Genomic DNA, 26,647 nt, shown 5'->3' with positions numbered 1-26,647 from the left:
CATGCCGCAGTGAGCAATTCATTCCAATATGAACAAGCGCAAAAGCCTGCAAGAGGCCCTATACATTACTTTAAGCACAATTTATTCAGCTCATTTCTTGAGATGGATGCTCAAACGATGGGAACCTAATGTCCCCCGTGTGGCACGTATCAGAAAGAATCAATTTTGTCTTTCTCATTCTTGGCTCGCTTCCCCTCTTGTCTATTTCTTTCATTTTTGGGAGGTGTTGGGGAAGGGTAAATGATGGCAATTCTCATAGCGAGGCGCAAATAAACTCGCCGCGGCAGAAGTAACTGTTCTCCGGCGAGGCGTGCAGTCAGGCCCGGGCCCCCCACTGACAGGCAGTCAAGGTGCTGTGCCAAAGACGAGAAAAGCCAATGGCAGGAAAATATCATGTCCCGGTCTCCGGAAATTGATCTGTTCCTTGTAGGGAGAAAGAAAATGAGTGATTTTAATTTCATCCCCCCCGAGTCTGATGATAGAATTCTAGTGTAGCCTATTTGAGTCCAATCTGGGTGGTGTGTGTATGTTTTAAGAGAGGCAGGAATAGCTGGAGACAGCAGAGGGGAGACTGTTGTTGTCTTCTGACAGAGATATCTATGCATGTGTGAGTAGGCCATAAACGCTTTGTTATTAGATGCCTGCTGAACTCAATGGCTTGATGGTAAATGGTACACTCACCTGGCAGAGTCTATCCCCATATGCGTAAACAGCAAATCTGTCTTTCCCTCACACACACACACACACACACACACCGTTGCGGGACTGTTGTGTGATGTGATGACATCTTCATCCTTTCATAGCAGATGGTGCCCACACACACATGAAAGTACAGTATGTGCTATTTATTGCCCCCTTCTGACCTGTGTGGGTTTACCAAGGGTGTGCAGGAGCATTAAAGTGATAGTTCAGATTTTTTTTTTTCAGAAGTGTGGTTGCATGAGATACTGACAAACTGTCAACACGGACTGCCAAGCACACTGCTGTTATATTAAGAACCAGTCCGAGGGAGAGGCTGGAGGCTCTCGTTGCTCTCTAAAGCAAAAAATCATCAATTTTGCATCAAAGCTCGCAGAAGTTGACTGCTGCTGTCGTCGTTGTGTTTAAATGTGTCTTTGTTCAAATTTACCAAATTGACACTAATTTACCAAAGAAGGCAGCAGTGGACCAGCACCTCCTGTGTCCCTGCAGGCTCAAAATGCTGATTTTGGTGCGAAAAAGTGGGCAATTTAGACATTTCCGTTTCCAGCCACACATTACTCAGGTACCTGGAGACTTATGCTCACACATACAGTATGAGGTGAGCCTGAAGTTGAGTTTAGTGGCTAAAAATCAGTTCTGCTTCCTCGCTGACAGCCATGATATCAGTGACGGTGTACGTGTTTGTTTCTCAGGCCTCGTTCTCGGCATCTGCAGCTTTGCAAAGTCAGTGCTAACAACACGTCAGTACCTCATACAACCACACTCAAGGAAAGCTAGCAAGTAAACAGCAACTGTTCTTCTCAATCAATTATTAAGACGCAGATTAGTCATAATTATAGTGGTTCAAGTGCTTCTACGAGAGCTGAGCACTATATCTACTAAATTTCTGTATCAAGTATATTTGATTAAATTAATCAGGCAGTGGCAGGTAGCAACAACTAATAATTAGTGTGTTCTTATGCATGTTTCTGTTTCTCTACAGTAATGAGATTCTCTCACCCTCTCAGGGCAGAGGCACAATTCCAAACACCACATAATACATTATAGATAGATGTTGTAGCTACACAAAACATGAAATTGAGTCTTTTGTTGGTCTGCTCATATCACATCCAAAAATCCACCATCACTGCAAAACACATCAGCGATTTTGAGGGAAAAAAGAAGCAGGAATGTGATATTTTTCTGTGGAGCTGCGATAACTACGTACAATTTGATCAACACGTGGAAAAAAAACACATTATAACTTCACTTTGTGAAGGACATAAGTACTACATGTGACATGTGACCTGTTAGCACCTGGCCTCATCCCGTGTATCACTGAAGGGTAACTGCTGTATTTGGATGTCACGTCGAACAAGAAATGGCTCCGATTCTTGTATTTTGTAATTACAGCCCTGTTACCCACTGCTGCACCTTAATGTTAAATGACTCCTGACATGATCCACCCAGTACCGCACACATCCAGAGACACACACATCTGTGACAGCTCCATTTAACGCTGATTAGATTTGCAAGGACATTTAGTATACCCTCTGTGCCAACGCTCTCTCTCTCTCTCTCTCTCTCTCTCACTGTCTTTCCCCCGAGTAGGTCTGCTGTATCCTATCTATCGTGGTAATATTATGCAAATGGTTTAATATGAAGATAAAAGACTGTTGCAGCGAGTGGCGCTCTCCTGGTTCACAGCCTCGTGTTTCCACGACGATAGCTCTAACAAGGAGGGCACAATTTGGGAGTCATTAAATGATGGCCTTCCTGACATGCACCCGCTCACCACCACCACCACCCGCCCTACGTTGGCCATTAAAGCAGCTCACACCCACACCAAGACACACACACACACACACACACACACACACTACAGACGCCTTTTAGTGCCAGCTCCCAGTTTCTTACACATCACAGTGTCACAGAATAGAAAATTACACTCTCCTCCCACAGAGAAAATTGCTTTGGAATTGCTTGGTTATAAAGATGTGCTTTAAAGAGAGGGGGTGCATGCAATAAAAAAAAAAAAGGACACACACAAACACAATTACTTGAGCACTCTGAGGACAATTCTTACAAATTAATCTAAGGATTTACCAATTATTGATGTCAAAGGAATTTTGCTGCATATCCTTTTTTAAATACGGCTTGTTTTTGTCTTTGCATTCGAGCTGCTTAGTATGCAACACCCCCCACCCCTCCACCCCCCGCCGCCCCCAAAAAACTGTATGAGTTGGTTTCAGCGCCGCCTCCGACAAATCAATATTAATAAAAGAAATGGAAAATAGCTAGTAACACTCAAGCTGATGAAGGGAAAACATAATTTGATGCGCCACAGCCGAGACTCGAGTGAAGGGTTTGAACACAACAAGTTGAAAGGTGTATCAGCATCAAGAGACAAGGGAGGCGTGACAGAGATGAATGTGAGAAAATACAGAGTAGGAAATAGTAGAGAAGACAGAAAGAAGTCAGAGTGGACAAGGAAGGAGATTAGTTCATGTGGATGAGTGGATAATGCCAAAGATGCATTATGAGACATCCAGGGAGGAGAAGGAAGAGAAGGGATATGTGTGTGTGTGTGTGTGTCTGTGCTACAAGGCCAACACAACCACAACATACTTTGAATTAAACTAAGATTCGAATCTGGATTCTTGACATCTGCTGAACTATACAAAACCAATAAAGTCACAGAAAGGCCCCATATTTTCCCATGAAAGCAACAAAACCAAACAAACAAACAAAATGGGGGCCACTGCAGTGTGAGCACACTTTTTGTATTCCACTGACTCTTTAACTGCATCCTCTGCCACAAAAAAAACAGCCAACAAGTCGCACGAAGCATAAGAACTATGCGAAGTGTTCGCTAGATTTATTTATGTAGATTTTGTCTGTGGTTTTACAGAGAATAGAAATGTCAGATGACCTCCTGTGAACACAGTGTGATGCTGTCGTTTGCATTTGGTTTGTTGACATAATTACATTAATTACAGATGCGATGATTTCCAAGGATGTGTAACGCATCAAAATACACTCAGTGGACAATAAAGCCACAGAATTGTGTTGATAGACACTACTGTATATGAGCATTTCACTGAATAAAGGCTGCAGGTAGAGTCACACTTCAATGCTTTTAGCTGCTGATTTCAATGTCATTCACTATCCTTCAACACTGACAAATGCAAGCAGTTTCTGAGAATAAAATATGGGTGTATTAGTTTGTACTACGACATGGTATCCAAACCATACAGGCACCTAATACTCCAGCTCTCCATTAAGAAGAATCCCAGTTGTTTACATCTTTGTATTCACTCTACATATGAGCTTTAGTGTAGTTAACATAAAGTACCCCGTGAGCAGGTAATGAGGCACAGTGAGCCATCATTTTCTGCCTATAAGATATTCTGTCACGCCGTCTCTGGGTCTGACCCAGCAACACATCAGACACCTCATCACAAATAGAATTAGCTCCCTGGATAGAAGCGAAATGACAGTGGCTGTTTGGCTGGAAGCATAATGGCATTGGGGTGCCGCTGGTGGCTCTTTTTTCCCCTTGGAGGGGAACCAAAGGGCAGGCGTGTGTATCAGTTCAGACACTTAGCATGGTGCCAGTTATACCATCCACCCCTCCCTATGCAGCCTGTGGACAGATAGCGAGGATGCCTCCTCTAAATCTGCAGTTTAGCTAGGTAGTTTTGAGGAGTAGTCTGTGGTGTGAAGAGGGAAACTTGAGGTGAATGGTCTTTGGACAACGAATGAGTGTGTTCAGCATCAGAGGACGAGGAAGGTGGTTTATATCTGTGTGGTTTTCTTATCCAAGTGCGTCTTTGACTGGTGCAGGAGTGCGACTGGTGTTATATCAACGTGGGAACGATTGTGTGTGGGTGAATTTTTTCGGCGTGTACGTGCACACGTGCTCAGCTCTGTTGCTGTACACGCATGTGTACGTGTGTCCCCTGCACCATCATTAGGTCGTGGGCAGGCACAGCGTTGGGGGGTGTAGTTTGGATGCTCCTGCTCCTCTCAGGCCAATTTAGGGGAGAAAAGCACTTCGATGGCCTGCAAGTCTGAGGGTCCCCAGCGGGAGGCAGCGCAGCCCTGCAATCTATATTGGATTTATTCCTTTCCCATCAACAGGCCCCACACACCCCACTGAGAGGAAGTCTCAACTGCACTCACTGTCCCCTAAGACAATATGTTATAGTACACACATGAGTTCATATAATCGCGTAAACACACACATGCAGACACACCCAAAGAGGCCTGCACACACATCTAGTCTAGTCTATCTTCAAGGCACACTCCCCCCACAGCAAGGAAGTTACACAGGCACACTTTCTGTCCCTGTGGGAGCTGCACTGAGGTCAACATACACTGAGATTTGAGAGAGACAGACAGAAGGACAAGGAAAAAAAAAGAAAAACCCATCCATGCAGTTGATTTGAGGATGACCATTGCTTCTCTGGAAGGAAAATATTGTTGGGATTCTTAAAGGCCAAGGTGTAAAACGTATTTCTTTCACATTATAACAAGGGGGAAAAAAGAATTTACATAAAACTCAGACAAGGTCAGGGAGAAACGAGGTTCTTAATTTAGTCTAATCAACTGTCATTTGCATCGCGCCATTTGCGCAAGGTATTGCCACTAACTGAATAAATGGACTTCTTCAGACTCAAGGGGGGGCACTCCGGTTTTGATAAACTGGCAACATAACTGATCTGCATATATTACTTTGATTATCTCATTACTGGGATGATTCTTGCGGGATTTCTGACACTCGCGCAATCGAATTAAAATGAAGGCACGCAATCAATAAAAGGGCAACGCGGCAGAGAAAACACACGGCGCCGCGGGTTTGCATGGTCAGCTTGTGGTGATGATGATGACGGTGCTGCTGATGATGGTGGTTATGATGATGATGTGGCAGATAATGGTGATGATGACCTCTTCAGCTCTGGAGCTCGTGGACTCCGCAGTGGGCTCACGAGAGTCTCTGGCTCTGGATCCCTGTGATCTAAGCAGTAATCAGTGGAGACAATGGGGGCCGTGAAATTGCCGCTTTCGTGTTAGTGACCTATGCACCTGCCATGAATCCAAGAGTGGCCCACAGGCGGCTCACGTTCCCCCAATCGATAATAGCCCCTCACATCTTTCGTCCGACGCAAGCCATCTGCAGTGGAATGATGAAATCATGCGTAAAAACGCGCACGCCTCGGATAATTATGCAACCTGCAGCACTGTTGGGAGCGGGTGTGGACCATCAACTCATCTGAGCTCAAAGGTGTGAACAGGTATCATCACACCACAGCCTGGCCTGAAGAGTGACACTGTGACGAGGCTGTTGGATTCGCCCGGGTTTGAGTCACCTCTCCAAATGACGCATGACTCTCTTTCTATTCACTGCTACATTGTGACAAGTGGCTCATTTGTTGCCATACACAATTTACTTGAGGGAAGAAGATTTGGAGACTCCTTCTCTCGCCTCCTAATAGACTCTCACTCATGTGCACACTAACCCGGAGCAAAGACACACGTCCACATTTTAAATTCATGATGTAAATAATTATAGGTCTGGAAATTGATTTCCCTCCGACCTTCTCCAGCGAACGAGGCCCCCGAATCCACCAGAAAGCTACTTCTGTTGAAGCATTAAGTCATTAATTATTTTCCTTACATAAGGACAAATTATCGAGTCAGTTGAACGAAATTAGAAGCCTTTGTTTCTGATCAGACCGCATTACCGCTGGAAATTACGGATGATGGCTGCGTGCGCGCTCGCCTTTGTTGTTTCGATCATCGCCTGTCGCTCTGAACTCGCGCTAACAAAGTCATTAAATTGACTCCCTCTCGCTCTCATTATGCGGGCTGTTAATAACCGCTAATTAACTTTGCTTACGCGCGCCTTAAAAGCCTCCCTCCCCTATCAACACACACACGCGCGCGCGCACACTCTCTCTCACACACACCCTCTCTCTTTCCTCCCACCCTCTCCCTCCCCGTCTTTTCCTGCTTGGCCTCTCAAGCAGAGCAAGTGTCCAATTATGTCAGAGCGCAAAGATGGATAGAGGATGAGTCGTCGTCACCAAGGCCACGAGCCAATTGATGCGTGTTAGTGGACAGTTATTTACACATGTTGCTTTGCAACAAACCTGCGGCATAAAAAGGAGGATTCGATGGGAAGTAGCTGCCGGGTAGTCTTATTTCTGTGTGTAAATATGGACATGATTGTGTCTTTGAATACATTATGTTTCCTAAAGGGTCACGATTACAAACGCACGAGGTCAAATCAGTCACATGATGGAGGAAAGGGCACATTATTTACGTCATTTAGGTGCAAGAGTGATGTAAAAATGTACGTTTAGGTGTACAGCAGAGCCTGTGGGAGGCCTGTGATGCGTTCAGGTGTTTCAACAGTGCTCTGACAAGCATGTGATACGTTTAGGTGTTTCACCGGTGCTGCCAGTGGGGCCCGTGATGCGTTCAGGTGTTTCAGCAGTGCTCTGACAAGCATGTGATGTGTTTACACAGCTAAATTATCCCCATGTCCATACAATACATGCATTCTGGAAGATCACTACAGGGCATTTACCTGTAACGGCAGTTTGCAGTTTCATCCACGAGATGGCGCCATTTGAATGACCTGTTCGTGACAACGTGCTGGTCCTAGAGGATGGACTTCATGGCCTTCACTGGAAAAGGAGAGACATGGGGGTGAGAGAGAGTTGCATTTGGGCTATTTAAACATATAACGCGCTCGTAAAAGCAATAATCTACACATAAACTATGCCGACTGACGTGAATAGCCCAACATGAATGACCAGTGCGTGGCACCAAGTGGATTTCCAGTGTATAAAAATACACAGTGGCACAGCAGCAGTGTCTGAGCCTTTATAACCCGGATATGAGGATATTAGGTCTATCAAGTGAGTGTGTTATGAAAACAGGGGGGAGGTGGTGGTGAGAGGATGCTGGAACAGAAGGCCCTCTCCATCACCTGCGCGTCAAACAGACGGAAAATTGGAAATGTGAAAATTGCGTTCAGGCTATTCCGGCCCCCCTCTAATGTATGCGCGTAATTAGTGCATTTAAACAAAGCGCGGGTGTCCTGCTGGCTGAAATGGCGGCTGACATCTCTTTTTCCACAGGGTTAATAACAGTGTGCGGATAAATGAATCAAATCGTGCCCCCCCAAATTACAGAGCGACTCTAAATACTCGTCTGTAACACGCACGTCTGTTTGTGACCGCGCGGGTGTGGAGAGGAGAAAAAAAAAAAGAAAAGAAAGGAAGGCATAACGTTTTATGCTGTTATTACACTCATTACATTGATTTGCGAGCAAGTAAACAAGCTCGGAAGTTTGTGACACCGCAAAAAATGCGGCAGTTTGCAGAGACAGGTGCACAGCTGCTTATAATTCAATTAGACATCATATTTTGTTGTTTTTGTATCGTTTAAAAAGAGCAGGCCTCATTTGCTGTCCAGAAAATAACTATTCCTATTGTTTCTGCAGGTACAACACTTGTAAATAAATACAAATATTAATAATAAAGAATGTTCAGTTTACTTTAAACCTTAACTACACCTGACTCTGACCTTTATGTGGCTTCAGTCCCAATCACAAAAAAAGTTATTGCTTTAAACACACAAAAGAAGAAGAAGAAAAAATAAAAAATAACTCGTGCAATTTTCTGGACATATATTTTATTGTTATTTTTCTTTTGCTTCTTCGATGCTGTGGCCTGAGCGGATACATGGAAGAAAAGGAGGGAGAGAGAGAGAGAGGGAGAGGGAGAGAGAGAGAGAGAGAGAGAGAGAGAGAGAGGCAGATGGAGAGAGTAAATTGCAGCTTGCTGAAGTTTTTGGATTGAATTCTGAAAATGATCCTTTTAACAGTGATGGGCTCTGAGGCGAGGATGGGGGTCATGCCATTCACAGCGGGTTAAATAGACTTTCATTTAAAATTACATTCTCGATCCATCTCTCCATCTCTCCACTGCGGAGTCCCTGCGTGCGTGCGTGCGTGCGTGCCACCCCGGCTCCCCGTGCGGCGTCTCAGCATCACTGCGGCGCCACCCGCACTTTTTTTTTTAAGTCAATCGTCAGACTCCAGCAGAGGGAGAGAGAAGAGCAGGAGACAGACAGACAGACAGACAAACCCATATTGATCACGTTAATGCCCACATTCTCGGTCAAAACACAACATGTTTTAAAATGTTGCATCTTAAAACTGTTTTTTATTTTATTATTATTTTCATATTTCTGTGTGATTTAGTGACTGACATGGATTTCCCAGGTGCACTGCACTTCCAGGCTGAACAAAAACTCCGCGCCAGATTATTATTATTTTCCATCTTGGCAAAGGATTCAAAGCACTTTTTACGGTTTAGACTGAATTAATAAAAAATATAAAAATGTTTTCATATACGATTTAATAATTTAATAGTCACCATTCTGTTTATTTACACTGTCTAGTAATAAATACGAATCGTGGTAATATGTTGTAATAATAACTATTAATGTTAAATAAAATTGCAAAACTATCATAAAGTTAAAAAAAATAGGTATTACTATACATTATTAACAATAATACAGTAATATACTAAACTGTTATGAAAACAGGGCTGTGACTGTATATAATACATTTTAATTCGACATAAAAAGTATTATTATGACTAAACTGCAGCACCAAAACTAAATTTAGCCATAATTATTTGTATTTATTGTACATGAATAAGCCTCCATGCTGTTCTTACACCTGTGCTGCTGCTGCCACCTCTTCCAAAAACTAAATTTGCATTATGAAACAATTCCATTGATGATTTTTGTTGTTTTGTTGTTGCCTCTTCAATAACATTGTCATATAATATATAGATTATGATACTATATCAGGATAAAACAGAACCAAGAAGCTGGTGAATTTGCTTCTGCAACTTTTTCTTTTTTCTTTTAGTTCATTCCAAGAAGCAGCAAGGGAGGGGGAAAATCCATGTCGGGTTTTGACGCCTTTCCCTCAAATTAACCTTAATGTAAAATATATAAAGCAGCCTCGTGCTGTCTCTCTCCCTGCACACACGAGCCAATCAGCAGCAGCAACAGCAGCAGCAGCAGCAACGGCAGCAGCCTCCAGTCTGCAGAGAGAGAGAGAGAGCAGCCATAACCGCTGTCTGTCATCAGCTGAGAGAGAGTGACAGAGGAGACAGAGCGAGAGACGAGAGAGGGAGAGAGAGGGAGAGGACTGGAGGGAGGAGGTTCAAACCCCACACACACATACACACACACATTCACGCGCACACTCTGGCCTGAGAGCAAAGGAGAAGAGAGAGAAAGAGAGAGGGAGAGAGTGACAGGCGGCACCGAGAACCAAACGAACCAAAGCGTCGACATGAGCGGCCAGTTTGAGGAAGATCTCCACGACCGGGGCGAGAGGAAGAGCAGCAAATCCCCGACGCTGCTTTCCTCTTACTGCATAGAGAGCATTCTGGGCCGCCGCAGTCCCTGCAAGGTCAGACTGATAGGAGCGCAAAGTTTGACGGGTCTGCCCGGCAGAGGAGAGCTCGACAAACCGGCCGACGGTAAGAACCGTGAGGGGGGCCGGGGAGAAAGAATCTGAACCTAAGCAAAATGTGCACTTTTAATCTTTAAAGAGTGTTAAAAGTCTTCTCAGCTCCAACTCGTTTGATTTTTTGGTTTCCAGAGAAGTGAGCAGCATGTGTTAGATAAGATCTTTGGTGTCATAAATAGGCCTCGCTGTTCTTTAAGTTGTAAAGTTATTTAGAGGGAAATTTACAGCCTTGACTATATTCTTTTTTTATTATTATTTATTTATTTAATTAATTAATTAATTTATTTATTTATTTAAAAAAATGCTTGTTTGACTGCAGGGCCAACGAAAGAACCGCTGTCCCTCAGCGCTGACATCCACCTGCCACCAAAGCTCCGCCGGCTCTACGGACCCGGTGGTAAATACCTCCACGATCACGCAGGGAAGCTGGACACTCACAGAGAGCAGCGGCTCCTCCTGCAGGAGCAAACCAGCGAGAGCCTCAAAATCAGCCAGGCGCCGCAGGTGAGCATCAGCCGCAGCAAGTCGTACCGGGAGAACGCGTCCCTGAGCCGGGGAGAGGGCGACCAGAGCCCCGAGGAGAGCTCGGAGGACGGCAGCCTGGGGCTGGTGGAGCTCGGCCCGCTGAAGTTTGAGGAGGACGCGGGGAAGGAGGAAGAGAGCTGCACGGACGCGACGGCGCTGTCCCCGAAGGACGAGGAGAGGGAGAGCTTGAACGCCGGGGATGGGGACGTGAGGGACGGGGAGGACAGCGTGTGTCTTTCGGCCGGCAGTGACTCGGAAGAAGGGATGCTGAAACGGAAGCAGAGAAGATACAGGACTACGTTCACCAGTTACCAGCTGGAGGAATTGGAGAGGGCTTTCCAGAAGACGCACTACCCCGACGTCTTCACCAGGTAAGAAAACAAATATAATTTATATAACAGTAAAATGTGTAACACAACTTTAAACACACAACAAAAAAATTATGCTATTATTATTACTATTATGAATCAAATGCGTTTATATTTTAAAACCCAAAAATGGTAGGCCTTATATTAAATTTAAATACAAATACAACCTCAACAATAATATCTGATTGAATATTCCTCTTCTTATTAAATTATTATTCATCATAATTTATATTATTTATATTTAAATCTTTCTAATAATTGAATGTATCGAATTTTATTTTATTTTTTTAAACAAACACATCCAAAGCTCATATCATGTCCACAGTAAATCCACACGTGTGCAACAGGACACTGCGCAGGATCCGCCTCATCAGCACCAAACCCGTGCCTCGTACAAGTGCACACAATAGGCCTGAAAGTGCGGCGACACAATAGGGACGTTTTGTTACACCTGCATCCGCACATGAGAGCGACAGGTCGAATAATTAAGGAGGTTTTTTGGCCGCTGGACATGATACTGAAGACACAAGGAGAGGGAAAGAAGAAGAAAGTGGTCTTATTTCAAGCTCAAGGGCAGGTGTATATATATTTATACACAGAATATTATATATTATATATGCGGTTAATGTAAAAATAAATAAATAAACTCAAATTATTTTAATATTAAGCGTAAATTATATAGTTGTTATCCCCTCGCATACACAAGAACTGTACATTTTGTGGTGCTTTTTTTTAAGCCACTGGGATTATTCATATTTTCCAATCGATTTACTTTTTTTTTTTTTTTTTAAAACGACTCGCAGCTCTCGCTCTAATTTGCACCCGCAGCCCAATCTCAGCAGCTGAAGGCAGCGTCAATTGCTTTGTGGCAGGCTAGTTTAGATGTCATTATTTTGCGCCATTATGTTGTTACAGTGACAGGCCCGGGCACAGGGAAAAATCTAACAATCACTAGGCCTATTTCTACTCACCCGTGACAGGGAAAATAGAATATGGCCATGACGTTTTCCATGGAGGAGAGAGAGAGAGAGAAAGAGAGGGGAATAAAAAAACTAAAAAAAATGAAGCCTATTATGGTCTGTTGACAGTGAACAATAGGAGGGAACAAAACAGCAATTCTACTTTGCTTCCAAACGTTGCCCTGTAACCCTTTTCTCTCTTTTTTTATTCTTTGCAGAGAAGAGCTCGCGATGCGCCTGGACCTCACCGAGGCCCGCGTCCAAGTAAGTGTCCTCTTTATTTTTATCTCCCAAAAAAAACAAAAAAAAACAACAACCCACTCCTCCTCTAAATGAACAAATAAAAGTGTCCCCGTGATACATAATCACCGGTGACGTGCGTCACTGATTGAGGATCATCAATTTGTGGCGGTAATTTATGGCGGGCGAGAACGTGTTAAATGGAAGGTGCTTTCCTGTTATTGAATGTTATTACGCGCGGACGAGGGACGTTTTAGTGGCGATTAAGGCGAAGCTGGCGATTCATAAAACGCTCACTTAGTGCAGGAGCAAACACTGGCGTGTATGGATATAGTGTTTGGATTCCCATCAGTGTGTGTGTGTGAGGGGGAGAGAGTGGAAGGATGTGTGTGAGGAGAGATGGAGAGAGGGAGAGGGAGGGAGGGAGGGGGAGAAAGAGGGGAGGGATAATGCTATTTGATTTCCCATTATGTGATTGCAATAGACCTGCATTGATCCGATGCTTTGCACTTGGGAGCGAATGAGAGACCATTAAAGGTGTTTGCTCCCCGCTCTCCTCCCTCTCTCACCCCTCCTCTCACTCTCTCTCTCTCCCTCTCTCCTCTTCTTCTTCACTAAAAGCGTGGCTTGCATGTCCAAAGCCCGGGCTCATAACCACAGAGACAATCCAAACACGGTGGAAGCTCCGGGAGGTTATGGCCCGACGGTAAAACAACAGATGTCTCTTTAGGGGCAGTAGGTGAACAAATCACTTAACGGGCGCCATCAGGAGGTGATAAAAACTCATAAATTCCCCTGCGGCTGTGTAATGCTAAACAGCCCTCTGGGAATAATGTGCATGTGTGTGTGTGTGTGTGTGCGCGCCTGTCGCTCAAGCTGCCTCGTTCAAATCACTCTCCTCACTGTTGACATTTTGCTCATTGTGAGATGCCCCCGTGCGTCTGCAGTGCAAACTGGGCACCAGTGGATGCGTGGGAAAGTTAAATACTCCCTCTGATGGAAGTCACTTGTTCTGCACATCCCTGGAGAATTTAATTTAAAGCGCATTAATTGTTATTGGAGCCAGTTCAGCGGTAATTTTCGGGATCTTTTGTTAAACAGCGCACTTAATTACCTCTCTCTCTCTGTCTCTCTCCCCCCACCCCGAGGCCCCGTGTCGACACGGATGGAGGGAATGAAGGAGAGAGAGAGAGAGAGACAGAGAGAGAGGCTTAATTAGACGTAGAAGTAGATTTAAGGGACCGTGAACGGCGGGGTTTACCTTACAAGTAATTATCGCTGACTTTCCGCCTGTTGGCCACCACCTGAACTGCACAACTATTACAATGTGTGTGTGCGTGCACGTTAATCACAAAGAGACAGGGTCTCGGTCTGAGACCATGAGACTCTCGTTTTTACACAAGGAGCCTCTATAATCATGACTAGGCAATACAAAAAGGTTTAAATCAATAATTATTGCAATAAAATATCAGATTATAAATGCTTGATAAAAACAGTATATATTGTAGTTTTGAAATTTTGAAATCTTTGTGACAACACAAATTGGAGGAAAAACTTTGAAGAGTGACTGTGTTTGCACTGCATGTGCACAAATCCTATACTGATGAAAAAAATATATCACAATGGACATATATATATGTTATTATTTAATTGTTGCTCAGGGTATTATTTCATGAATCTGAAGCCTTTTGTAATAATAATAATAATAATAATAATAATAATAATAATAATAATAATGATGATGATGAATTAATAAATAAAAATGTGTAAAAAGATAAATGAAATACCTGTCTACACAGTAAATTTGACAGTGCAACACACACAAAAAGAGTCAGTTTAATTCCAAATAGGACTGAAATCACGTTGGAATTTTTTTAACACAAAAAGAAAATGTTTGACAAACTTAAACAAAATGACTTCAGTCGGTTTGAGTTTATTATTAAGTTATGTACCTATAAACTTTGTTTACCATTTCCTCTCTCAGTGTAGTGTTCAATGGAGTGTTAAAGAAACACACAACTTACTTTAAACACTAAGAAAGTTGAATTTAACACAATTCCAGTGTTGTTTGTGACTTTAATGCTGCAAATCTGCATGCATAATGAAAGCTGTATCCTTTGCCTTGCTTAATAATATTGCCTTCTTATTAAATTGTGCATCATCTGTGTGTGCCCTCAGGTGTGGTTTCAGAACCGCAGAGCCAAGTGGAGGAAGCGTGAGAAGGCCGGGGTGCAGTCCCACCCCTCAGGTCTGCCCTTCCCCGGCCCCCTGGCAGCAGGTCACCCTCTCAGTCACTACCTAGAGGGAGGACCCTTTCCTCCTCATCACCACCCGGCTCTGGAATCGGCCTGGACAGCTGCTGCAGCCGCAGCCGCCGCGTTCCCAGGCTTGGCCCCACCACCACACAACGGCTCCGCACCACCTCTGGGCACCCCACTCGGCCTGGGCACGTTCCTGGGCACGGCTGCCATGTTTCGCCACCCTGCCTTCATCGGACCCACCTTTGGCAGGTAACACACACATGCACCTCCCTCGGCTCTGATGTCTATGCTTTACAGTTATTTACATCAGCGGCGCACCAATCTTTGTGCTTGCAGGACTTCACATTTATCCCTGTATTTTCCAGCTAAATGACTACAATTTTGTCGTCAGGCACATGGTACAGAACAATGCACAGCAGGAACCCGAGCTTAAAATATACTCCCAACACATCATGCCACTATAATAACCGATGCTAATCCTCCGCCACACCACATTAGACTACTGTTTATCTCACTGTCTGATTATAAATATGCTATACTGTTAACTATTCACTGTGGTGTGTAATCACTCTGTCAGATGTCTTAATAAATGATCTAAATGTGTGAGACGAGCTGTGAGGTGGCACCGCACACTCCATATGCCACAATTACCTCCTTCATTTGCTTTCCCTTCTCCATTAGAGAGCATTATTAACCCTACACTCTCCGTAATGTTGCCCTTTACATCAGGGAAGTCGCCGTGCGATTGAAGACATAAAAAAATGAATTAAATTCATTCTATTTGAACACAATTTTGCCTTCATATAACATGTTTAGTGTAGTTTGAATTGACCTAATTTGTTTTGGTGTTACTCAGTAATTCATGGTTTATTATAAAGCTGAGAAACCAAAGAGGAAATCAAATGTAAGGCACAGTGGAAGTCTTAATTAACATCTAGGCCTTTTACTGAAGAAACCAATAAGACAAAGGCAGGATCGTGAACATTTAATCATGAATGTGGAATGTTTTGTGATCGTTTACTTACATTTCCGTCTTCTTCCAGGCTTTTCTCCAGTATGGGTCCCCTGACCAGTGCTTCCACCGCCGCAGCTCTCCTCCGCCAGCCCACTCCTCCTGTGGAGAACCCCTCCCACGCGGGGCCTGTCCTCCCCGACCCTTCCTCGGCTTCGTCCTCCCCCTCCTCAGCTGCAGCGGACCGCAGGGCCTCCAGTATCGCCGCACTGCGCCTCAAGGCCAAGGAACACTCGGCTCAGCTCACCCAGCTGAACATCCTGCCCAACGGAGCCACAGGGAAGGAGGTGTGCTGAACACTTGACCCCCCAGCTCTTGCACCCCCCACCCCCACCCCACTGTCCCGGGCTTATGTCCTATTCCATGACACCCCATCCTGCCCGCCCACCCCTTCTCAAAAACCCATTCATACCTCTGGAGGATGATGTCCCTATGTCCCCGTGTGTCCAAACATCCCGTTACCTCATATGTCCCCCAACAAAATAGCACGACCAAATTCAAAAGAGCACTGGCTGAGAAAGTGTGTGTTTGTGTGGCTGTCTACTAAATACTGCTATTGTCCCATTGTCCTACAGTACGCTCCACTTTTATTTACACTACCTTTATATTAAGATTTATCGCAAAAGTTAAATTATACTCAATATCATTTCAAACAAAGATGTTCCGTTTATTTAAGGCTGTATTATTTCTATTTTTCTGAGCTGCACACACAGAAAAATAAGATACACTTCACCAGGAACATTTATTGATTTCTCGCAGAATAAAACACTTTTATTCTGCTTTCGGTTTGATACCACTCCATACAATTCCTAAGTTCAAGCCGCAGTAATAAACTATTCAAAGTTCAGCATAACATAAATACAATTTACGCCCAATTCAACCATCCAAAGCAATAACACAATCACATATTAATGCATCATTTTAACTTGTGATACTTCAAAATATGTTATATATGTTAAATAATACATAATTGCTTACCTTCACTTGGACATCAAGCTAAGCACAGAACTGTTCTCTGGAAAAAAAAAAAACATATTTTACAGTGTGATCAGACTTGGTCATCACACACACACACACACACACACACACACACACACACACACAGGGAAACCTGAGAAAGGATTCTTGCACCACTTCAAATGTGGACTGCAGCTCTCGAGTGCTTGACATTAACACTGCTTTATTTGTATGCATGGATGTGGACCGAGCCAGTCTGCGTCTATAATAAAAGGTGAGTTGGAGGAGGTCTGTCTGTCTGTCTGCCTGCCCCCCCGCCGACCCCCCCAACCCCCAGCCCAGAACCAAAGGAAACTTGTCCACAGACCTTCCATAGCCTTCTCTACAAACCTGACTCCTCTCTGCTCTGCTCACCTGTCCAACAGTAACACTCAGCATTATATATATATATATACATATACATATATATGACACACACACACACACACGCATACACACACAAACACACAAACACACACTGTTCTGTTGAGTCTGACTCCGGGACATGTCAGCAAAGTGGAGACCTGAGACGTGTCTCTAAATGATGTGACTGTGTGAGAGAAAAATGTATATATTGTGTAAAAAAAAAAGAGGGGGAAAAAAGAGGGGAGGGTAAAAGTACAACCACAAAAACTTTTCAAAACAAGGTCATGTATATTTGGAGGAGGCAGTGTTTTGATAATTTGCACTCGGTGTAGTGTTTCATGAACGTTGCCCTGTGTAGAATTTTACCTGTGTTTATGAAAATATTAGGTTCTTAGACCATTATTTATGTCAAAATTATTATTTTTTTTCCCCAGAGGAACTGAGTGAAGGATGTTTTTTTGTTTATTTTTCTTTTCTTATTAAGTGATTGTAAATCTCCTGGTTTATTAATGCTAATTTCAATAAATAACACTGGTAAAAGGAGCTATCTTTTATTATTTTTCGAATTCCTTTAGGACTGACATATAGGCCTGTGTAAACCAGGAACAATTGAAAAAATAATAATAATGTGAAATAGAATATTATAGAACTATTAATAAAAAGTGTTATGAAGAAATTGCTTTGGGGTTATTTTTGTGTGTTTTTGCAAAACTAAAAGATTGAAAAAGTTTGGTTATATACTCATGCAACTCGACTAACGGGTCGCCTGATGTGCAGGAAACCCGCAGAGCAGATTACAAGGATAATTTGCCTCTCTGCAGAGATGCAGGCGCTCTCAATGCGGGGAAACGTATTAAAGGCATGTAATCCAGTGCGCTGCGTGCGTCTATATCCTCTTCAGAAGAGTTGACAAAATACGGAGCATATATTCATGAGCTTAATCCCTCCTCATCCCCCGCAAAAAACCTGTGAAACGCGCGACAAAGGGAGAGGGGTTTTCAATTAAGGTCGTCCACTTTATCTGCTGGGGAGGAGGAGGAGGCGCAAAACTTCCTTTAAACCCATTTAAAAGGCGCTAAATTAGTCTTAACATCTGTAATGCAGTGTCGATGGAAGCGGGTTCCCCTTTGTTATTAATGAAGTAACAAACCACTTCATCAAATGACACACACACACACACACACACACACAGTTAATTCCCCTTCCACTAGGATCTCACCACTGACGCAGGAGCATTACAGCAATCAATGCGCATTCTCCTCCGTTTGACCCCTCCATGGTGCCCGACCAAAATCGCGTGAAATTACCCCACGGATTAATGTAGTCGCCTCCTTTTATAGTCCGCATCTTCGTGGAAAAAAAAACCCATCACTATTTCTCTCTTTTTTTCCTCTCCTGTCTCACACAGATCCACAGGTCTCACACCTGTTAATCATTCAATTTACTCCAAACAAGGAGGAATTAGATCTGATGAGGGAGAGATACATCAGTATACGTGCTTTTATCCTCAACACACACATATATAAAGTCACAAAGCTGCAAAAAAAAACAATTTTCTCCAGTGCGCGCACAGACCACCATCTAGAATGTTCTTTAAAAAAAAAGAAACTCCCCATTCTTTTGCTGAAGCTCAGTGGAGCGTGTCTGTATGTTTATTGTATAGTTTTTTTCCTCCTGTATAGAGTTTTGATGAGATTGTCCGGGGCCCGGGGAGTTTTAATCTTATTGTGAATATAACTAATGAATGGCAAACCAATTTGTCCCTAATATCAGGGGGACACCGGGAGGCGGGTGACCTGCTGGGCGCAGAGCTTAAACCTCCATTGCAGCGCAAAAAGGCGAGAAAATTGAAATGCTGTAGCGGAGGACAGAGAGTCACACGTGTTCAAACGCGACAGGGCTGCACTTGTGCAGGTCACGAATTATCACCACAATGAATGTTGATGTATTGAAATTGAAAAAGGACCCAAAACAACACCAATCCTGAAGCATTTACACTTTTTTTTTTACAAAATTAAAGATCCGATATGCAACGTTTTTGCACCAAAATATCTAAAAGTAACACAACTCATTTATTGTGTCGAGTTATGGACTACATCATGCACGGAAATCCAACGAGACAACATTTCCCCACTCCGCCGCACTAAAGGGTCTTTTGTTTTTGTTTTAAAAGTTAAAGGGGACATATTATGCAAAATCAACTTTTTAACCATTTTAATAGTGATATTTGGGACTCTGGGGGCCCTACCAGTCGCCAAAGTGTGGAAAAACAATACTCAGTCATGTTTTCATGGTTCCGCTTAGTGTAAGTATAGGCGATAAAACGCTCGATGTTGAATTCCCTGCGCTTATGACGTCAGCATGCGCATTTCACCGCGAATGTTACCGCCCCACCAGTACGTTTACTTCGCAAGCTCCACCTTAGCTCCACCTTGTCCCTGCGAGAGTGCAGGCGAGGGAGGAAGAGCGTTATTATGTCAACGCAGAGGGACAAGTGTGCTGTTGGTGGCTGCACAGTGGAGCACAGTGTTTTACACAAACTTCCAGCCTCAGAGGATTTTATATATGAAGCTAATGTGCCGGATAAAGTCAGCAATCGTGTGTTCGTGTGTTCGCACCACTTCACATCAGACTGCGACCAGCGGTCGCCGTATTTAGTCAGGGGACGTATTTCACCGACGTACAAACACACAAATTGTTAAGAAAAGATCACATAGAGCTCATAACTGACCATTCTGACACGTCCTAATTAAACATATTTGTTCAGTACGTCCTCCATGACCGGAGCACAGACTCAGTCTGATACAGTCACATAAAGCAGCTGTTTATGCAGCTCGCCGCTGACGATCAGCGGTGCTGCACTCTCTGTGCAGCGGTGCTACACTCTCTGTGTCACCGATAGCCTAAACGCGCGCTGAATAAACTGTATGTTGCTGTATCAGACCGGAGACTGTGCTCCGGAGACCTCACCACCGCTGACCACCGGAGGTGGAGGACACAGAGAGTGCAGCACCGCTGATCGCCAGCTCGCCGGAGCACCGGAGGTGGTCAGCGGTGGTGAGGTCTCCGGAGCACAGTCTCCGGTCTGATACAGCAACATACAGTTTATTCAGCGCGCCGCTGGCGATCAGCGGTGGCGATCAGCTGATCGCCAGCGGCAGTTTAGGCTATCGGTGACACAGAGAGTGTAGCACCGCTGCACAGAGAGTGCAGCACCGCTGATCGTCAGCGGCGAGCTGCATAAACAGCTGCTTTATGTGATTGTATCAGACTGAGTCTGTGCTCCGGTCATGGAGGACGTACTGAACAAATATGTTTAATTAGGACGTGTCAGAATGGTCAGTTATGAGCTCTGTGTGATTTTTTCTTAACAATTTGTGTGTTTGTACGTCGGTGAAATACGTCCCCTGACTAAATACGGCGACCGCTGGTCGCAGTCTGATGTGAAGTGGTGCGAACACACGAACACACGATCTGATACAGCAACATACAGTTTATTCAGCGCGCCGCTGGCGTTCAGCGGTGGCGCGTTACACGGTGATCGCCACCGCTGATCGCCAGCTCGCCGGAGCACCGGAGCTGGTCAGCGGTGGTGAGGTCTCCGGAGACAGTCTCCGGTCTGATACAGCAACATACAGTTTATTCAGCGCGCCGCTGGCGATCAGCGGTGCCGATCAGCGGTGCTGCACTCTCTGTGCAGCGGTGCTGCACTCTCTGTGTCACCGCTGATCTTCTGTTCCTAAGTGTTTTTAACTGATTTACAGTTGGACAGTGTTCGGCTCGATCCTTATGTAGGACGTCTCTTCCTGTGACGGCACTCTCGCTGACATGTTGATATTGTCAGAGAGCTAGTGGAGGGAGGGGGAGACGAATAGAGCTGTAAAGCGCTGTAACGAGGACAAATCAGAAACCCCCTGGAAGAAGTGGGTGTGTGTTTGCCTGTGTCTCATTTGCATGTAAAGGGACCTTGCACGAAAACCGAGCGTTCTGAAAGGGGCGGGTTTAGCAGGGTTATTGAACTACTATGATTCTTCATCCTTATGGTATTTTGACCAAAGCATGTCACTGACATGTTCATTAGGACACCAGGGAACTATTTTAATGGGGGAAATAGGGTATAATATGTCCCCTTTAAATTAAGACCAAAAATCGTTTTGTCAATACTCAGGGGTATAATAAAATATTTATACACTCAAATATCACAATATTTCATGGCATGACAGTGTATTGATTCTTTGACATGGTGTATCGTTATGGTAATATTTGTCAGTACTACTCCTCCAGCCACTAGTTGGCAGCATTTGACTATTGACACCTTCCACTACTCTCTCTAGATGAAGAAAAGTGTACATCAGTTATGCATATAACAATGTTTGTTTTAACTTAAGAGTATTTGTTTTGCTGGAAAAAAGCTTTATTTTGAGAAGTGAAAGGAGGAGAGCGTAAAATGGGGCCAACTAGTGGTCGGAGGCTTAAATACAAAACAGGCCACAAATCTGAAAGTAAAAATGTATCGAGAAACCGCCGCATGAGTTTGAGTGGAAGTCTAAGGGAAATTGAGCTTACTTCCGATTTCATTTGTGACTGCTGTAAACATTCCCCTAGTTTTGTGCCTTCTTCCAACAGCTTTTGTAACTTATGTTCCCTTTTAGAGGAAAACAAATGACGAAGCACGTAAATCGACATCAATAATCAATAGGAGCATAGTTGCAGGTGACGTCTCTGAAATACCGACTGTACCTCAAAAGCAAATCGCTTTTCTGGAGGCTTCAAAACAGAAGTTCAAATTCTTATGGGTGACGTCACGACCAAATCAATACTTAACATTTTAAAACTCCATTATCGTGCCATGAAACATCTCAATATTTTAGTGCGTCGCTATTTTCCACCCATGATCTCAGCCCTGCAACCCGCCTCTCACTGGTTAACCCAGGTGTCCAGAGAAGGTCCTCCCACTGACTTTTTGCACATTTCCACTGCGACACATTCCACATGCAGCTTCTCCTTCTCGTTCCCCAGCTGCTGGGTTTGATTTGGCCCCTGATTTGGATTCTACCTGGCCTCCTTTCACCCTCCACGTCCCTGCCTGAGAGAGAGAATAGACCCAATCACTCCACAGCCTCAGCCGGATCAGTCCTCACTCAGTCCCCGGGAGGAGAGAGGAGCTCTAAAAGGCGCTTTGATGAACAGCCTCCTCCTCCTCCTCCACCCCCCAACCAGGACCTGAATAGCAGGGCCATGGCACTCCGCTCCCCTCTCGGATCGCCCCTTAATTCCCCGTCTCTCTTGCTCTCATCCAATTAGCTCAGTGTATTAAGCGGTTTATCGTCTCATAACCGCCCTTTCAGCTCCAACAAGGGAGACACTTTGCAATAGGACCAGCTCTCCTTTTGACACCCTCTCTGGTGCTTGTATGTTCCACCGTGCTATGAATAACAGGGACAGAATAGGCGACTAATTCCCTCATCAAAGCCTACCTTGTCCATTGCTGGTCAAAACGACAAGCAATAAAGCTTAACGCGACAATACAAAGAGACTTGTTCGACCTTATTAGCTTAGCAGGGTCGAATTAATGCAGGGACTCAATTTGACTGGGTTTAGTCCAAACTGGGAGGACAAAACGAGGCCCTCACTTAAAACCCTGCAGCCTGGGTACAGTGGGAATAGCAGGCCTTCATGTGCACTTTTAACTGTGAGCTGAGGAGGAGTTTGTTCAAAGGGAAAAAGGGCAAAAAAAAAGCAGGTTAAGTTACTGTGGGAAAAGTAGTTAAGCTGATATGATTTAATAAATATGTAAAGTTACAAGCAATAGGCTGAAAATGCACTCTCTCTCTCTTCCTCACACACACACACACACAGTGCAGTCTATCCATTGCATAGTGAATCACGGTTTAAGTGTTCAGCCCACTTAAGGTTGCCTTCACAAGTCACAGCAATTTGAAGTGATTTGTGAGGCGTGTAGTATTTGTGGAAATGCACACCGCAAAAAAAAAGAAGAAAATAAGGTATTTTGCTATATTATAATATTAACACACCGGACAGACCTTGGAGGTAATTTTAACTACAGCTAATGCATACGGTCTAATGTATAGATAAAGAGCGTTTATGCACGTTGCAGTTTATCGTTCTAATATTTGCGTTAGGAAAAAACACTGATGGATTTTTACATTATTCATTATCAATTCCCTAGTTTTGATAATCGATTAGTAAGGTTTTTTTTTTAATTTTCTGTTTTTTTTTGCTCCTCATAAAGAAGTCATTAAATATTTTAAGGCTTGGGAAACATTGATCAACATTTTTCATAATTTTCTGACATTTTACGGACCAAACAACCACCTGATTAATCCAGAAAATAATCGACAGATTTATAAATAATGAAAGCTATCATTAGTAGTAGCCCTGAAAACAGGATTCTATTTGCGTGATTAACTCCTATTTATGAATAACTACTACTATTTCTCATTCGCAGAAATAAAAACAAACAAAAAAAATCACATTACACACTTTTAAAAGAACAAAACTGATGTTGGACTCTCAAATCAGTGACTAAAATCCATGTTAGTGCAGCCCAGTTACAACCCCTCCAAAAGATGTAGCTGTAAAAAGTTGTAGAAGATATTTATATATTTAAATGATTAAAAACAGCTGCAGTTTTCAGGAAACATCACTCAAACAAAAAGCTAATTGTACATTTATTGGAAGCTATTTTTAAAGTTGAATTGGAAAAAAATTGGCTTTAAATTGATAGGGATGAGCCGTCCGATACTGATCAAAATCACTGAATCGCATGTTGGACATATTTAAAATCCAATACAATCCAACAACCCTATATATATATATATATATATATATATATATATATATATATATAGACATAGATATATATATATATCACATGCTTCATCATGCACAGACTGTAAAAATGTGATTAAGAACCAGCGACAGCATTTTAGCTGAGTCATGTGGGCTGTTTATTTGTGCTTCGTGGGAGAAGAATATTTGTTACACAGTTGGAGAATTGTGTCTTTCAAATAACTCCAAATGTCACAAATGTGTTTGCAACAGCGTCACAGTTTGAAAGTTCTAAAAATGACTGTATCGGCCTGAAACCTGTAGGAAACATGAAAAAAAAGTGGTACCGTGCCCTTCCTGTTAATTGGCAAGGAGTTACGGGAGCGAGCGCGGTCGGTCCAGTTGAAGGTAAAGACGCTGATGTTTCACTGGTTCTGGAAAACAAAAAAGAACGAGTTATATCATGCACTGGTTACACAGACAGTTACCGTAACATGAAATGTTATTTAAATATGGCAATACATGAAGCAAGGACTAATTATTGCGCTTCCCAGATTTACTATAATAATTCTTAGTTTATTTTGTCGTTATCATTCCTAATAAACTTTTCTTTCACTGCATGTTAATTGTATTATAGTGTTTAATGCATAAAGTAGCAGGATATGGTAAAGAAAACAATATAATAAAGATACTGGGATATCATTTTAAATGGATTTGACTTACCACTTAAGAATCATTGAAGAACATGAAGAAAATGCATTGGAATCATGATTTGACATTCTTTCTTATTCTTTTGTCACAAATTGTATCGTCATCAAAAATATCCATCCATCCGTCACACCCCACATTGCAAATAACACAAGTTTAACATCACATCTATTTAGACTTTTATTGAAGTTTCAGTATCAAGACGATTCTCATCAATATCAAAACACGAAATATTCTAGTCATTACAAAAAAAAAATCGTTACATAAACCCTCCCGAGCAACGCAAGAGGGATACATGGAAAATTACACACATTAAAACACAATCTGAACGGAGGAGGGAGGAGGAGAGGAGTGAAATGGATCAAATGACATCAGTTAAACAGAGGCAGTGGAGGAGAAGGAGATGAGCTGTTCGATATGGAGACAAAAGAGAGAGAGGGAGCAGCGCGTGTGGCCTCCTTCACCCTGTCACTCCCTGCATCCTCCTTATTCGTTCTGTCATTATCTGATCTGACACACAGGAGTGTGAGTGAGCACGCACGCGCACACACACACGCACACACACACGCACACACTCGCACACTCGGGATGAATGGTGGTAATCAGAACAAGTGTCCGATCACTGCAGGCATCCAGTGGTCTTAGTGACCAGAGTCACTATCATTGGCTAATTAGCGGCTTTTGGAGTACGCTGGCTGCTCTGAGAATAAGTCATTTTTACACACACACACACGGACACAGCCAGCCTCCATACACACACAATAGACTGTCATTTAAGTATGATTGCTACTCCCCTTTACCATACAGAGCCTGGGTGATGGGGTCAAACCAGAAGTGTGTACTTCAGTGTCATTGTGTGTGTGTGTGTGTGTGTGAAGAAAGTGGTGGAGAAAAGGGGTGTGATTTGATTTGAAGCTATACAAAAAAAAAGGTCCACGGAGAGTGATATGAAGGTCAGAGCCTAAAATAATCCATTATATTACATTACAAATACCAAAAAAACTGAGAAAAGAGCTTTATTTTCATAGTTTGTCCAGCTAATGTCCAGCTTTGAGTCTCCCAGTGGTGGTGGTGGTGGTGTGAGAGTGTTGTTTTACTTGAGGGTGGAGAAGGCCTGGAAGAGTTTGGACAGATTAATCTCCGAGTAGCCACTGGTGGCCAACACTTTGTCGGGCACTTCCTTCAGCCTCCGGTACACTTCCTTCTCCTTGTTCCAACTGCCAACTCGAGCTACAGGAGGAGTTAGAAAAAAAACAAGAGAAGGAGAGAGAAAGAAGAGTTACCAGGTTTCATTTTAAAATTCAACAGTCTAACTTCAACAAGTGTTTCGGCTCTGCGCTTGAAATACTCCATGCTACCGTGCCGTAAAAACGCCATCATGGACACACGACACAACGTTCACAGCCGTTATCGATTTTGAAAAGACTTGGACGACACACAAACCAACGACTGAAAGACTGAGGATCAACCATGTCTACGAGAGCGACAGTTTCACCACCATTGTTGTTTCGATATTTCCGCCACTACCAGACGTCTTTGTCTTCTGACGCTATTTCTTGTGTCCCACGTACTCTTTTTCATTGGCTGTTGGCGACATGTGTTCACAGATGGGTCAGTCATCAGTTCACACGACCCGACTGTGGACCACAGTCAACTCAAAAAATCCAAACTGTGAATTGTGGGTAAAATCTTGTCTGTCCCCAGCTTTAGTTTCAGAAAACACTTCCGACGAGAAACAACAATGGTGAAAAGTCAGAGCATAGATTTAATATATTAGACTGATGATGAGGTGAAACTGTTAATGGAGCTTTTCCATTCACAGTCAAGTTGGAGGTGATCATTGTCTTCCAAAACACTCAGTATTTCCCTGTACACACTAAAACAAGGCCTGGCAGCTCACACCTTTTTTTGAGACTATAAAACACCACAGTAGTGAGGACGGCAGTTCTATTCAGAGCAGAACTTATGCATTTTTAAACAGAGCGGAACGGATGTGCGGCTTTGCCTCGTCACTGATAAACGCCGAGGAGCATTTCACCTTTAACTGGAAAACTAAATGATCTAATACTCTCTGTCAGTATACTCCTATCACTCTGGAGGGTCAGGAGAGGGATCGCACAGAATTGGACTGATGGGTCGATGGCGACATGCACAAACACACACGGGATCAT

At 43.4% G+C, this 26,647-nt stretch overlaps 2 protein-coding genes across 3 annotated transcripts in view; one reads left to right on the top strand and one right to left on the bottom strand.

Annotated features, from left to right (window-relative positions):
* The first annotated feature begins 9,776 nt into the window (after nucleotides 1–9,776).
* Nucleotides 9,777–17,646, top strand: arxa (aristaless related homeobox a). Of its 2 annotated transcripts, none has more exons than XM_058650702.1 (5): nucleotides 9,777–10,259; nucleotides 10,569–11,145; nucleotides 12,320–12,365; nucleotides 14,520–14,851; nucleotides 15,646–17,646. In XM_058650702.1, the coding sequence occupies exons 1-5, from the start codon at nucleotides 10,070–10,072 to the stop codon at nucleotides 15,908–15,910; spliced, it is 1,410 nt and encodes a 469-aa protein (XP_058506685.1). In that variant the 5' UTR covers nucleotides 9,777–10,069; the 3' UTR covers nucleotides 15,911–17,646. The 2 variants fall into 2 exon arrangements, with proteins under 2 accessions (XP_058506685.1, XP_058506686.1); XM_058650703.1 differs by having other exon boundaries at nucleotides 14,520–14,847; nucleotides 15,646–15,739.
* A 6,997-nt stretch (nucleotides 17,647–24,643) lies between these two features.
* pola1 (polymerase (DNA directed), alpha 1) overlaps nucleotides 24,644–26,647 on the bottom strand; it is a 46,704-nt gene continuing 44,700 nt past the window's right edge. Inside the window, exon 37 of the mRNA XM_058641949.1 lies at nucleotides 24,644–25,706. Within this exon, the coding sequence (XP_058497932.1) occupies nucleotides 25,570–25,706 (137 nt within the window). The 3' untranslated portion in view covers nucleotides 24,644–25,569. The remainder of the gene's footprint in view (nucleotides 25,707–26,647) is intronic.

This window comes from Solea solea, chromosome 1 (assembly GCF_958295425.1).
Source record: "Solea solea chromosome 1, fSolSol10.1, whole genome shotgun sequence".
In the NCBI taxonomy this organism is placed as follows: domain Eukaryota; kingdom Metazoa; phylum Chordata; class Actinopteri; order Pleuronectiformes; family Soleidae; genus Solea; species Solea solea.
This window is presented reverse-complemented; position numbering and strand designations above follow the sequence as displayed.